The sequence below is a fragment of the Bos grunniens genome, chromosome 16 (assembly GCF_055505025.1).
Source record: "Bos grunniens cultivar Pamir isolate PY7600 chromosome 16, Bosgru_T2T1.0, whole genome shotgun sequence".
NCBI lineage: Eukaryota > Metazoa > Chordata > Mammalia > Artiodactyla > Bovidae > Bos > Bos grunniens.
In genome coordinates this window covers 13,551,845-13,566,327 of record NC_141180.1, presented here as the reverse complement: position 1 = coordinate 13,566,327, position 14,483 = coordinate 13,551,845, and the positions used below count along the sequence as shown (strand labels likewise).

At 34.0% G+C, this 14,483-nt stretch overlaps 1 protein-coding gene across 2 annotated transcripts in view; it reads left to right on the top strand.

Moving 5' to 3' along the window:
• ODR4 (odr-4 GPCR localization factor homolog) overlaps positions 1 to 14,483 on the top strand; it is a 36,533-nt gene that overhangs the window by 13,341 nt on the left and 8,709 nt on the right. For both annotated transcript variants that reach the window (XM_086343332.1, XM_086343331.1), the window contains 7 exons: positions 197 to 233; positions 1,007 to 1,147; positions 2,523 to 2,618; positions 3,464 to 3,532; positions 7,745 to 7,873; positions 8,662 to 8,752; positions 12,702 to 12,887. In XM_086343332.1, coding sequence (XP_086199458.1) covers positions 197 to 233; positions 1,007 to 1,147; positions 2,523 to 2,618; positions 3,464 to 3,532; positions 7,745 to 7,873; positions 8,662 to 8,752; positions 12,702 to 12,887 — 749 coding nt within the window. The remainder of the gene's footprint in view (positions 1 to 196; positions 234 to 1,006; positions 1,148 to 2,522; positions 2,619 to 3,463; positions 3,533 to 7,744; positions 7,874 to 8,661; positions 8,753 to 12,701; positions 12,888 to 14,483) is intronic.

The window sequence follows — 14,483 nt, the reverse complement described above, 5'->3', positions numbered from 1 at the left end:
TTGCACAAACCCATGTATGCATATATATGTGTGTGTGTATACCTGTCTTTAAGTGTCATACCATGAAGTGGTATGATTTTGTAAAAATTTGGATGCATATACTTTGTTTTTATTTTTGGATGGGTTTTTTTTGGATTATTAAGAATTGCTTTTTTATTTTTACTTTTTTGGTTATTTCTATCCTTAATTAGTAAAGAATATTTTGTCGAACTTATGATATTCATGATCCAAAGGTAAGAAAAAGTTCTCTTTATAAAGACTTTTCTGTGTTGCAGACTACTTTTAAATGAAAATTAAATTTTTGTTTTAATAATTCTCAATGCTGTCTCTTCTTATTGATGTCCACAACCACCCATAGTTTTTTACTTTGAAATATGCTTAATTTCTTTGCAGACAAGGAAAATTTATGTTTTGTTTTGTTGTTAGAATATTTTTGTTAAGCTCTCCTTATCTTGTTTATGGGTCCAGTATTATATTTGAGAGGCTTGTAGTACAAGTGTCTAGGCTTGTGGGAGCTGCAGTGCCTAGTAAACAAATTGTCTGTACTCAAGAGGAATCCAAACTAATCCTTTGCTAAGGTGTTGAAGACAGAGTGGAAAAGTAGCTGCAGTATTTTGTTAGCAGGAATAGGACAGAAGGAAAATGTCTGGCACCTCATACAGTTGCTCAGTGATTGTTGATGCTGCATCAGACGCTTCAGAATTGACTCTGGTGAAGCTGCAGATGAGAACTACAGGACCAGAGGACTCGCCAAAATTTTAAACCAGTCTTTCACTGGGGGAGGGAGTTGCCAGGATTGCCTAGGATGTGTTGAAGAATACCAAACTTTTAGTGCATGCTTTATTTTTATTTAGTTCTAACCTATTGCTCTTTGATGAAGGAATTTGGCCAAATATGTTGGATAACAACTTGTATGAATAACTAGGCTGTACATTTTATGATGTTTTATTGCTCCGTGTGTTTTACTTTAATCGGGTATTTTATGTTTTCTTCCCCTTTGCTAAAGAGTTCTGCAAAACCGGCAGATTGGAAGTATCAAAATGGACTATCAGCTTCATGGCTTTCCTTAGAGTGTACAGTTTATATTAATATTCACGTCCCGCTGTCTACTACTTCTGTCAGCTATACTCTGGAGAAAAATACAAAGGTATCAGAATAAAATGAATTTTCTTTAGTGTTTGCTGAATAGATGATCTACCTTTATTCTGATTGTCTATGCTGTTCATTTTATAATTTCAAAATTGCATTCTAATTATAATATTGTTACAGGTAACTGATTTGTTAGTCCAGCCAGATTAGAAATTTAGACATGGGACAATGTCACCATACTATTGTATTTAGCATAGTAATAAGTGCTTCATAAATATTTGTTAATTAACATGTAATAGGTACATTGTCTTAGAGAAGGAAATGGCAACCCACTCCAGTATTCTTGCCTAGGAAATCCCATTGACAAAGTCTGAGCCTGGTGGGCAACAGTCCATGGGGTCGCAAAGTCGGACATGACTTAGCAACTGAGCACATGTACATTGTAAAATATAACTATGTAAGAGGATACACCGGTTGGTCTTTTTTGTTTTCATCTTTAGTCGTTTAAAACAGTTTTTTTAATTGAAATATAGTTGATTTACAGTGTGTTGATTTCCACTGTGGCATCACTGATGCAATGGACATGAGTTTGGGCAAACTTTGGGAGATGGTAGGGGACAGGGAAGCCTGGCGTGCTGCAGTCCATGGGGTTGCAAAGAGTCAGACGTGACTGTGTGACTGAACAACAATTTCTGCTGCACATCAGAGTGATTCAGTTGTACACGTATATATATTTTTCACGTTCTTTTCCGTTTTGATCTGTCTTAGGATATTGCGTATAGATTGAAAGTTTGGGATTAGCAGATGCAAATTTTTATAAATAGAATGGACAAAAACAAGGCCCTACTGTATAGCACAGGGAACTATCTTCCTCTTTAGTTTTGTTTTCCATATTCCAGTTACGTTTTGTAATTCTGTACCATTCTTTTGTTCATAGCTTTTTTGTCTTCTTTTTTCCTGTTGAAGGAGGTAAATGGAGCTTGCTTATTGTTTCCTCTTTAATACTGTTTTGTATATTTGTTTGAGGCTCTTTCTTTTTTCTTACTTTTTTAAATAGAAATTACTGAATTTTATTTGACTGGTTATTCAGTTCAGTTCAGTCACCCAGTCATGTCCGACTCTTTGCGACCCCATGAATCGCAGCATGCCAGGCCTCCCTGTCCATCACCAACTCCCGGAAGCCACCTAAATCTGTGATATGTATGTTAATTTGGGAAAAAGATTAGAAAAACAATTATTTAATATGGATAAGGTACTAAAAATTGGGGATATACTTTTTTGTTCATGATACTGAATTTAAATGCCACATTATTGAAATTCAGGGATATTTATCATTAATATTTTAGTGTACTAGGTGGGAAAAAGTAGACTTGAGGGAGTTTAACTGAGATGGCATTATATCTGAAAGATGTCCATGTTGTGTTTCTTTTAAGAATGGACTTGCACGCTGGGCCAAGCAGATAGAAAATGGTATTTATTTGATTAATGGGCAAGTTAAAGATGAAGATTGTGACCTATTAGAAGGACAGGTGAGTCAAGAGAAAATCATCTAATGAAATTATCTGTGCTTAAGGAAAAGTAAAAGATGACTTATTTTTAGTTATTTAGGCCTTACCTTCATGAAAACAATTTTTATGTACTTCTTATTTCTAAGGTCTTTAAAACTAAAGGGCACATGATTATCTCAGAAAATGATAGGAGATTATTTCTGAAATCATAAGAATTTTGAAACCTGCAGGAGAGGGTGTCATGTAAATTTCATCTGATTTCTACTTTGCAGTCTGCTCACTTAAAACTAAAGTCGTAAAGTCGTATGTTCTGCCCTGATAACAGTTTACATACTAAGTTTGGCCATTTTATAGGGAATGTGTATGGGGGGGTCTTCTAAAATATCTTTGGTCTGAAGAGGAACTTTGGTGATTTCTCCCTTTGGAGCAGGGCTCAGTGAGCTTAATGTACACACCAAGTAGTAAATATTTTAGACTTTGTAGGCCATGTGTTCTCTCTTACAGCTATTTGGCTCTTCTGTTGTAGCGTGAAAGTGGCCACAGACAATACATACACGAACAATCTTGGTTGTGTTCCAGTAGAACTTTATTTACAAAGACTAGAGGTAGTTTGGATTTGATCCATAGGCATAGTTTGCGAATCCTTGCTTTAGAGGAATAAAAGTAGGAGGTGAATGGTTTTTAAGAGTATACATTAAATTTGTAGAATATAGAATACACAAAACAATGTACCTATAGAAAAGACTAACGTAAAACAAATAGTAAGACTTTTTTCTCCTCTGCGTATGTTGGATAGCTCCTAAATTATCTTTTATGTTTCACTCCAATCTCAACAGTCTAATTTTTTAATTTCTGTGTCATTTCAGAAAAAATCTTCTAGAGGAAATACTCAAGCAGCTAATCATTCATTTGATATTAGAGTGCTAACACAGTTGGTAAATATTTTAAAATACTCCTTATCTAAAATTAAAATGCAGTATTTCTTAGCATAAGCTTAATGAAATCGTTTTTTTTTTAAGTGTGTATGAATTTTTTGGCTGTGCTGGGTCTTTGTTGTTGCTGATGGGCTTTTCTCTAGCTGTGGTGAGCGGGGGCTGCTCTCTAGTTGCAGCGCACAAGCTTCTCGTTGCGATAGCTTTCCTCGCTGTGGAGCACAGGCTCTGGGGCACGTGGGCTTCGGTAGTTGCGGCTCGTGGGCTCAGCATTTGTGGCTCCGGGCTCTAGAGCACAGACTCAGTTGTGGTGCATGGGCCTAGTTGCCCCGCGGCACATGGGATCTTCCAGGTCAGGGATCGAACCTGTGTCTCCTGCACTGGCAGGTAGATTCTTTCCCACTGAGCCACCAGGGAAGCCCTGTTTCTCTTTTTATGCTTGTGATTAGAGAGTCAAAACATTTTTGAGATGTAAAAGAGACTATAAAAAATGTTCCATTCAAAGAAAGTTATTTCCAAGAATTTATTCCCAAGTTATTTATTGTAATAAAATCTATTGGAGTGTATTGCTTCAAGACTATTAAAATTTTGACATCATGTAGCCTAGCAGTTAGGGAAAAAATGTACATATGTGTATGTATATATACATATATGGAGAAGGCAATGGCAACCCACTCCAGTACTCTTGCCTGGAGAATCCCATGGACAGAGGAGCCTGGTAGGCTGCAGTCCATGGGGTCGCCAAGAGTCGGAAACAACTGAGCGACTTCACTTTCACTTTTCACTCACATGCATTGGAGAAGGAAATGGCAACCCACTCCAGTGTTCTTGCCTGGAGAATCCCAGGGACGGGGGAGCCTGGTGGGCTGCCGTCTATGGGGTCGCACAGAGTCGGACACGACTGAAGCGACTTGGCGGCAGCAGCAGCATATACATATATATGTGTGTGTAATATTTTGTATGGTAAGTTTTGTGAGCAAAGATGTAATTTTCTTAACTTAAAAGATGTGTGCAGTGATGTGCGAAGAGTTGTTACATACCTAATTTGAAGCAAATCTATATCTCTGTTTTGGTAAAAATCACACAATATTAGCAAGGTTTATGTTTTTGTATTGTTGCTTTACTTTACACATGTCTTCTCAGAAATTTAAATTTGGGTAATTATTTGTAAAAGTATGTATACATTTGATTTTAGTCCGGCTTGAAATTATCCTCGAAGCTAGATAGCATGTAAAGTACATCCATGATTTTAGAAAACTTTTCATTAAACAGGGAAATGCTACCAGGACTTGTATTTTTTTTTTTTTTTTTACTTAATAAAATAGACTTAAAATCCATTTGTCACAGGAGGGGGCTTTCATTGCTGCTTTTCTTTGTGTTTAGCAATAGAGCATTACTAAATTGTCAGACTTATGCCACCAAACATTTCTCAGTTTCTCTTCTCAGGACCTTAAAAGTATTTTTAGTCTTTAATTTTCCTCCTTCTTTTTCATTTTAGAGGTGTTTTTTTAAGTTTATTCTTCTACCTGTATGCTTTTTACTAGTTATACTTACATGACTTCTTTGTTTATGAAACAATTCAGTTAAAATTATTTCAGTTATAAAATTGCAGTTAAAAATGTTTGGAGAGTGGGAATATAGAGAGAAGAATAGAAGGCATTATATATTAATATAATAAGGAGTCAATAAGTATTTGAGGCCACTTTTCTATCAAGTTTTGTTGATTCTTTCTTTGCAGCATAGCTCATCTTTTATTTTATGGTCCCATTGCCATTAGCCTTACAACCTAATTGTTTTACCTAATTCATCACAAGGAACTTAGTCTCTCTCTTTCCATTTATTCTTATCCAAAGTGATTCATTCTCTGAATCCTGATACCTTTGTTTGTATATTTCCTGTGATATCTTTCATATTTCTGATCTGTCTTGTATATTACCTCAGATTATCCTTTTGGAATCACAGTTTGCATTTATTCACTGTTCATTTACTTATTAGTTTTTTTTCCAATTAATATTAAGTGTGTATAAGGGGCAGACACTAACTGTGTTACTCCCCTTGTGTAAAATTCCTTAATTGCTCTATATGTACTAGTTCGAATTCTAATTCAAGGCTTTTTATGGCCTCAACATGTCTTTTCATTATTTTCTAACTTAACTATTTTAGATGTATGCTTTCTGTGCCTTTAAAGTTCTGTATATTTCCCAAGTCATCTGTCTTATCAGTGCCATTTTTCCTTTATTATCCAGACTGTCAAAGTCCTACCTGTACATTAAGGTATAGCCGAAATGTTACCATTTTCATAAGGTTTCATTTGGTTACCATAACCGGAGGGATCTTTTCCAAAATATAATATCAGCATCACGAAAGTCCCTCCACTTATGAATAGGTTCGATTTTCAAAGTCTGCTAGCTGGTTTGTTCTGAAGTCCAAAGAAACCAAGATGGGTTGACATTTATAGAACCTAAATACATTTCCACCAAAAAGGAGTGAATCAAGTCCTTTTATCTTTTAAAAAGTCTTCTCCTTGATATGTGTGTATGTGTGTAGTCTTTTATATATACAATTTTGGAAAATAATGTTCTAATTTATACATATATAAATACATACATATATATATAATATACATATATAATATATGTTGCAACTGTGTTAATATGTACTGTAAATTAGATATTAAATATGTAAAATGGGACGTTATTCTTCTACAGTAGAGTTAGGTTTAGTGGATGAAGGGAGCTCATTACTCCTCCTCCTCTCCATTTATTAATATATCAGTGATCTCTACAAGTATCATAGGAGGCTTCTTCCAAAGAGTATCAGCATTGTCACCCTGTTGCTTCATTTAATGATTGACAGTTTTGAGCAGACCTGGAACCTTCTGAACTGTTTTGCCTGTGACAGATTTTTTACCAAGACCTTGATTGTTTTTAGGCTTACATTCTTTAAAAAAAATTAGCCTTTGCCTGAATTACATTAGAGTCACCGGCACATGGTTAGTTAGCAGTGGTTAAATTGCATGAATTGTCTTTTTTCTTCAGAGTTGACTCTGTTGTGGTTTTTTAAAAAAATTATTTACTTATTTTTGGCCGCTCTGGATCTTCATTGCTGTGCGTGGTCTTTCTCTAGTGGGGCGAGTGGGGGCTACTCCTGCAATGCATGGGCTTCTCACTGCGGTGGCTTCTCTTGTTGAAGAATAGACTCTAGGTGCAAGGTCTTCGGTAGTTACACCGTGTGGACTCAGTAGTTATGGCAAATAGACGCTAGAGCTTGGGCTCAGTCGTTGGGGCGGATGGGCTTAGTTGCTCTGTGACACGTCGGCTCTTCCCAGATCAGGGACTGAACCTGTGTCCCCTGCATTGGCAAATGAGTTCTTAACCACTGGACCACCAGGGAAGTCTGTTGTTGAATGGTTTATTTCACGTGCACTTAGAATATATGTTTGTACCACGTCCTTTTCTTTTTTTTAAATCATGATTTTTGTTTCCAGTATGATTGTACAGATCTCTAGTAGTACTTTTGAAGTTTCACTGCTCTCCTTGTTTTGGTATTTGTTGAAATGATAAGGTTAAAAATGTCTGTGAAAAAGCTCAAAGCCAAGCATGAACTAATACTACTTAGATTAGAAAAGAATGGGTCTATGAGATGAAAGTGATGATCACTGATGTCGTTTTCTGGTGACAGACATAGTTGACCTGCGGAGTCTGTAACATTACTTTTGACTTATGAAAGTTATGAGTTAAAAGTATAAATAAATGAATGTTTATATGTTGCTTGTAATTTTACTGTATTTATCACATCCTGCTCTGTATTTCAGTAATTTTTTTTTGCAGAGCTTGCATTACATACCTTCTGTTACTAGATCATGTTTTCTTTGAATGTCTTTTAATCTTAATAGTACTTATCTGAGTTATCTGCAAATAATATATGTTTAATGAACATATTGAAAGAATATAGGTATTATAGATAGTTATGTTAGTAAGAAAAATTTAGATGTGGTGTATTTAATTTCAGAGTATGTTCAAAATACTCAGAAAATAACATATAATTTATAAGGAAAAATGTAAAGGCCTTCTAAAATTTATAAAGAATATTTTCAGACACCTGGGTCAGTTAAAAATTTCTTCTTGCTTCATGAAATGACTTATATAATGTTTAAATGGTTCATATAGTTGATAATCATTGGCTATTAGAACTTAAACAGATTTTGTCTTTCAGCTTCTGAATTCAGACCACAGATCCACAGCCATGGTCCAGATCTGCAGTGGCTCTGTAAACCTTAAGGGTGCTGTGAAATGCAGAGCTTATATTCATAGTAATAAGCCCAAGGTTAAAGATGCTGTGCAGGTACAAAAGGAAAACTGGTATATGAAAGAAGCATGTTAACATAATTATTTAAAAATCCTAAAATTTTAATCTTTTTTCCGACTCAAATTTCTTAATTAATTTGATTTTAACTGATAAAAGTCCAATCTGTTGGGCAGTCCAGCTAAACCAGGTGATTCATCCCAAGATTTTCATATGTAGAATGTCTATTTTTCATATATAGTCTATCCTTTACAAAGTGATGATTATACAGGTTTATTAAGTTTTCCACAGTTAATACTGTACATATCAGTACATTTGAAATCATTTCTTATGAGGGAAATTGAGCTTTTTAATAGCAAGAAAAGTGCTCCTAGGAAGAATTATTTGGTGGTGTTTTATAATCTATATAATTTAGAAATTAAAAAAATGATGACTGGCACTTTTGTTGTGGTTATACATTTTCTAATTTGGAGTACTAGCATTATCGTTGAGACGCAAAATTTCATTCATTTTTATTTGGTTTAAATTTACTGTATAGATGATGTTTAGGTAAATTTGCTGTTAAACATGATAAGCATGTTAAATGAATGGACGTTAAAAAGTGGAATGATGTCCTGGTTACTTTATTGGACACGTTCATACACGCGTGCATGTTCAGTCCTTCAGTTGTGTCCAGCTCTTTGTGACTCCATGGACTATAGCCTCCAGGCTCCTCTGTCCATGGGATTCTCTAGTCAGTTATGTGGGAGAGGGGTTGATGATAAAATAATGTGAATTTAAAGTAATAGATCTTATTTCTCATTGTGCTTTTCTTTGTTTTTCCATAGGCCATGAAAAGAGATATATTGAATACAGTTGCTGATCGTTGTGAAATACTATTTGAGGATCTGCTTTTGAATGAAATTCCAGAAAAAAAAGTTATGAGTATAAAATTAAGTACTTTTTTTGCATGTGTTCAATCTATATACTAGGATGTCAAGATCACCTTTTTTACTGCATATATCTATTAAAATAATGTCATCACATACTTTTCTTGTATAATGCAAAATTTCAGTTGCCACCTAAAGAAAGTTTTGAACACCTTCTAATAGCAAATCTGTCAACATTTAATAATTTCAGGGAGGATTAAAAAATTCCATGTGAATTTTTGTCAAAATGGATAAACTGTGTTACATTTTAAAACCATTATTTTTTATCAATACCTGTGAAGTTTAAGAACTTATTCATGATCAAAAAATTAATGTATTAGTATTCAGCATTATATATAATAGAGTATTTAATAGATGTTTATGCAGTTGATCATATTCTTTTCAGGTTTTTTTGGTGTGTGTACTAGTTTATATACTTTTCATCCATGTTACTCTACAGACTTCATTAGGTTTAAAAAAGGCTGGTCATGATGTCTTAACCTTATATAATTCCATCTTTTGAGAAACATAAACAATTTATACTTTTTCACTAATTTGTATTAGAAATCTTTTATTTTTACTCAAAAGGAAGGTTATCATATTAAGTATGCTTTTTTGAAGCTACACATTTACCTACCTTTCTATATTCAGGTGTGAGTGGATTTGCAGTACACAGTTGAATATGTACATAGTTGAAACACATATATTAGTTTTTTAAGGGAATGTGTTTATTTTTATAGGAAAAAAAACATAGCTCCTGTGTATAAATAACTTCTTTTAGTTTTAAAAGCCTGTGTATCAGGTTTAGTGGACTGCTTATAATTTTTTTGTATTCCCAGTATGATAATACCTGGAATTTCCAGATTTAATATATATCCTTCATGTACTTCACAAATAACTGAAGTTCTGTTCACGAATAATATATCATTTTCCTGAGACATGATTTTGAATTTTACATGGAGCTATTGGATCGAGAGTTTTATTTTGGGAAGTATGTAAAGCCTGGTTGGTCACTTAGCCACCCAGTTAGTCTGGCATTTCTGTGGCTTTGTTTTTGCTGCTTGATTTCATGTGTGTGCTAATTCGCATGATATTAATCATTACTTTACTTTCTGAGTAACACTATATGTTACAACTGAACTATGAATTTTAGGATTTTCAGGGGCATGGGATGTATCTACCATTAATGTCAAAGATCTACTGTATCACATATATTAGTTAAATATTCCTTTCCATTACAAATGCTTCATAAATAGGGTATCATAATACTGTTTTGGTATTATTTCATATTAAGTGAATTAGTATTTTGAAATTTTTGCTGATGTCCGATCAGTAAAGTTAACTCTTTCTGATAGTAATTGTTTATAGATTATATTTTAAAAAGAAACCAAGTGTAAATAAACATTTTTGAACTGTAGTAACAGGATAATTATTCCAGTAACATGTCAGTATATCTTAGGATATCAAGGTAAAAACTATATTGCAAGTATAATAACACAACATGTGAATTTTATAGTTTAATATATATACACTACATTTTAGATCTTAGGTTTAGTTCTCATTTTACTTAGCTTGTCTTTCTTATATACCCCACTCCAGTACTTTTGCCTGGAAAATCTCATGGACGGAGGAGCCTGGTAGGCTGCAGTCCATGGGATTGCTAGAGTCGGACACGACTGAGCAACTTCACTTTCACTTTTCACTTTCATGCATTGGAGAAGGAAATGGCAACCCACTCCAGTGTTCTTGCCTGGAGAATCCCAGGGACGGCGGAGCCTGGTGTCGGACACAACTGAAACGACTTAGAAGAAGAAGAAGAAAATCTAGAATATATACTATAAAATTAACCTAAACTGGAATATTTTTTGCATGCATAAGGAAATCTGCAAAGGGCATATTAACATTACATTTGTAATCTTTAACATAAACATAGTTTTTAAATTCTGGCTATCCAGATGAAAGAACTTAAAATTTAAATGACAGTTTAAAAAAAACAAAGGACTCCACTTGGTCCTTTTACTTATTGTGGTCTCCCTCTTTCCCTTAAGAAGTATCCCAGACCTTCTCATTATCCTGTCAGCCTCCATTCAGTCCTGCCTTCTTACTCAGTAGATGACACACTCATGAAACTGAGGTCATCAATTATGAAATCTCTTACCTTCTTCCATCCTTCCCTTCACATCCATCTATACTCCCTGTCCTCTCAGAACATTTGTATTTCCTTTTTGCCTGTAGTCATGGTTACACTCTCTTAACTGTACTTCTCATTCCTTCATGCATTAAGAGTCAGCTTAGATATCACCTGTTCTGTAAAATTTTCTGTAGTACTCCAGTATGACTTAGGATTCTATACTTAATCAGCAGAAACTCAATTCTTATCATATTGACTTAACTGTAAATGTTTTTATAATTTTGAACTAAATACTCTGCTATGGGAATATGCCTAAAGGATTCTTTTTTTAAGTACTTTTTAAGATGTGCTGTTTTAAAAAGATCTCCCCTCCCATTTTAAACCTCAGATGAGCTAGAAAACTTGGTCTTATTTGAGTAATAAATGGTTAACCTAACTTTAATTTAAAAATTATATTTTTCTTTTTTAATAAATTATTTAAGTTTATTGCAGCCAAATCTTTAACATTTGATTTTATAAGCAAACATATGTGTTTCTTTTTCAGTCAAACCTAGAATTAATGCAATTTTAATGCCAATTAAACACATACATGAGCACCACCTTTGAAAGTTTTGAACTTAACCTGTTTCAAGAAATTATGCCCCTCTCCCCTCAAAAGAAACTATGGCCCAAAATAATAGTCGTAACGTTAATGTGTGGATAGTTTACATACTACAGTGCAAATTGCAGTAATGTAATTTTACAGCTAGGAGGCAGTCTGGTCACAGAGTAAAACTGGCCCAATTCTCATGTCAAAGCAATATATTAAGCAGAATCTGGCAGGAACACCTAATTTAAGCCATGGCATTTTCTGTGACACTTAAGGCATTCTTCAGTGTCATCTGTTATAAAGCTAACACTTGTTTCTTAACAATGAAATGTAAGTTACGGTTAACATTAGCCCTGGTTTTCTACTTGATCTGAATATCGGAAGCTTTTTAAATTGCATATCCATTGCTGAAAGTCATTCTTTACACAAATCTCTTGTCTTTGTTGATACTTCATCAGTCATGGTGTTATGCCAAACAATAATTATGTGTTTATGTGGATCAGTGACTGTGTTAGAAATTGAGGGAAATGTGATTATTAAAAGAATGAAATGCTCATTATTTACTGACGTCCATATTATTTTGTCTAAAAATGATTTAAAGCTGTTCACAAAAAGGCATTACAAGTTAACAAGACAAAATAAGTGTTAATTATGAGAATGAGGCAAAGGGAAAATGAAAGCAAAGTGGAGTTGGTGGTGAGATTAGTACAGAAAATGTGTATATCTTGATTTCCTATACATGCTTGATTGGGATCTACATTATGTAAGATGAAGTCATTGGTGAGATTAGTATGGAAATGAACGCTATCACGATCTATACATTTAATGTAAGTGAGCCATTAGTTTGTCTCTAAATTTGCATGAAGAAGGGAAAAATTGTTCAGAAATTTCAGTATTTATAAGGTTAAAACAAACGAGAAAAACAATAAGTTCTGAGACCAGGGACAAAATTGTTTCCTTAGTATTTTTTCATAGAATAGTGAATAACATGAACATGTATAATCAACAATATCCTCGGATTGAAGGCAGTGGTGAGTTGATATTTTATGGGAGTATCATTTAGGTCCCTTGCGGAGGTCTTAAATATTGAGTTAAAGAATTCAGTAAGAATTCTGTATAAGAACAGAAAATGAAAAGACCTTTTAGGCTTTATTTCTTTCGACATATACTTTCATATACTTATATTTATCACTGATAGCAGTGACAGATCCATCTAAATATTGTTTCTTCTCCTTTTAGATTCTGAAAAAGAGTTCCACATTCTCCCTCACCGAGTTTTTGTCCCCATTCCGGGATCCACTGTAATGTTATGTGATTATAAATTTGGTGATGAGTCAGCTGAAGAAATAAGAGACCATTTTTTAGAGATGTTAGATCGTATGATTCAAATAGAAGATTTGGAAATTGCAGAGGAAATAAACACAGGTAATTATATGAAGTTATTTAAGAACCAGATTAGACTATGGCTAAGGTTACTTATGGGACATCTAGTTGAAGCATCATGTCTGTAGATTTCTTTCAAGCTAGTCCTATTTGATATTTTTGAGTCATTTAAAAATGTGTCTATTTAATTTCTACATAGTATGTAAGTGGCAGTGTTTTTTGGAAAATTGTATCAGAATTTAAGATACGTTAGATTTTTTTCAAGCCTACTCTTAAATAGGTAGAAAAGTATAGCTTTAAGGGATTTCTTTTATTCTAAGTGAAGTTTTCTCAAAGTCCATTATCTTAACTAATTATTTGGTTAAGCACCAGGTCACAGTTTTTTGTTTTTTTTTTAATGTCTTCAGACTATTTGCTGTTATTTTCCTGTCCCCTCCATATAATTGGGATGCCAAGCTAAAATGGGCAGGTCCAAAATTTAGATCAAGATTATTTTTACAGAACATAGATTTGCCATACTGAGTAATTGTGTAACACATTCTCTGTCTCTAACCATCACTTTCACATTTGATCTTGCATTTTAAAAGTCTTTTTTCTGTTTTGTTTTGCTCTGCTTGCTTTGTTTTTGTCTCTAGTGAAGCAGAATATGAAAACATGTCTATAAATAAATGTATAAATATATACAGTCTTCCTGAAACATTTTTAAAAAATATGTGATGAAAGTATTACTTGCAGGTATCCATAAATGTGTAGTATGTAGCCATTTTTTTTATCAGTCTTGAAATCTCTGATATCATAGTATAAATTTCATATCATTCTTCTGTTGCTTGACTAATTCCCACCCCCCACAAGAGTTGGGTGATTGAGTCTTGCTGTTTCTATTGTGAATAAAGTAAGTGTTTAGTTGATGAATTTCTAATCTGTCAGTAAAGCCTCAGGCAGGTTGGAGATCACCCGGCTTGTTTTTTCAACAGCTCCAGGGTCATATTAATCATGTGGAACAGTAAGTTTGTTTTAAAGCAAAACAAAAATAAAAACCTCTAAATTGCTAAGTACCAGATGTTAAAGCTGCAGGTGTGCTTCAGTCCCCTGAAAACTAATATTTTTAAAGGTATAACTATAGCATAGCCTCTGAATGATAAATTTTGAGGCAGATTGGTAGAAAAGTTTGCTACTTTGTGAAATATGTTTTTCTAGATGAGCAACTACACTGTTTCTGCCGACCGATCTTAGACTCATGAGGGCAGAGATTTTTGTTTGCCTTTGTTCTAGGTCACCTCTGATGTTGATAACTTGAGTAAGTTCCTTCTGAGTGCACAGATTCAACCAGCCATGGATTGCCTTGTACTGTTGTATGTATTTATTGAAAACAATCTGCATATAAGTGGACCTGTGCATTTCAAACCCACGTTGTTCAAATGGCAGCTGTACTGCTTCTTTTACTGAGGTCTTTCTTTAAGTTTAAACTGAGGGCAGTTGTCATGTTCTAAATATTTCAAAGCCAAGTACTCCCAAATGTCTTTAACTGTTATTATTACAGTCTCTAGACCTCATTTTTCTTCACCACCTTTCGCTGCTTTCATGTTTAGCACTTTACTGAGAGTCTAGCCTAACGTAACATAGGTCCTCAGTAAATAT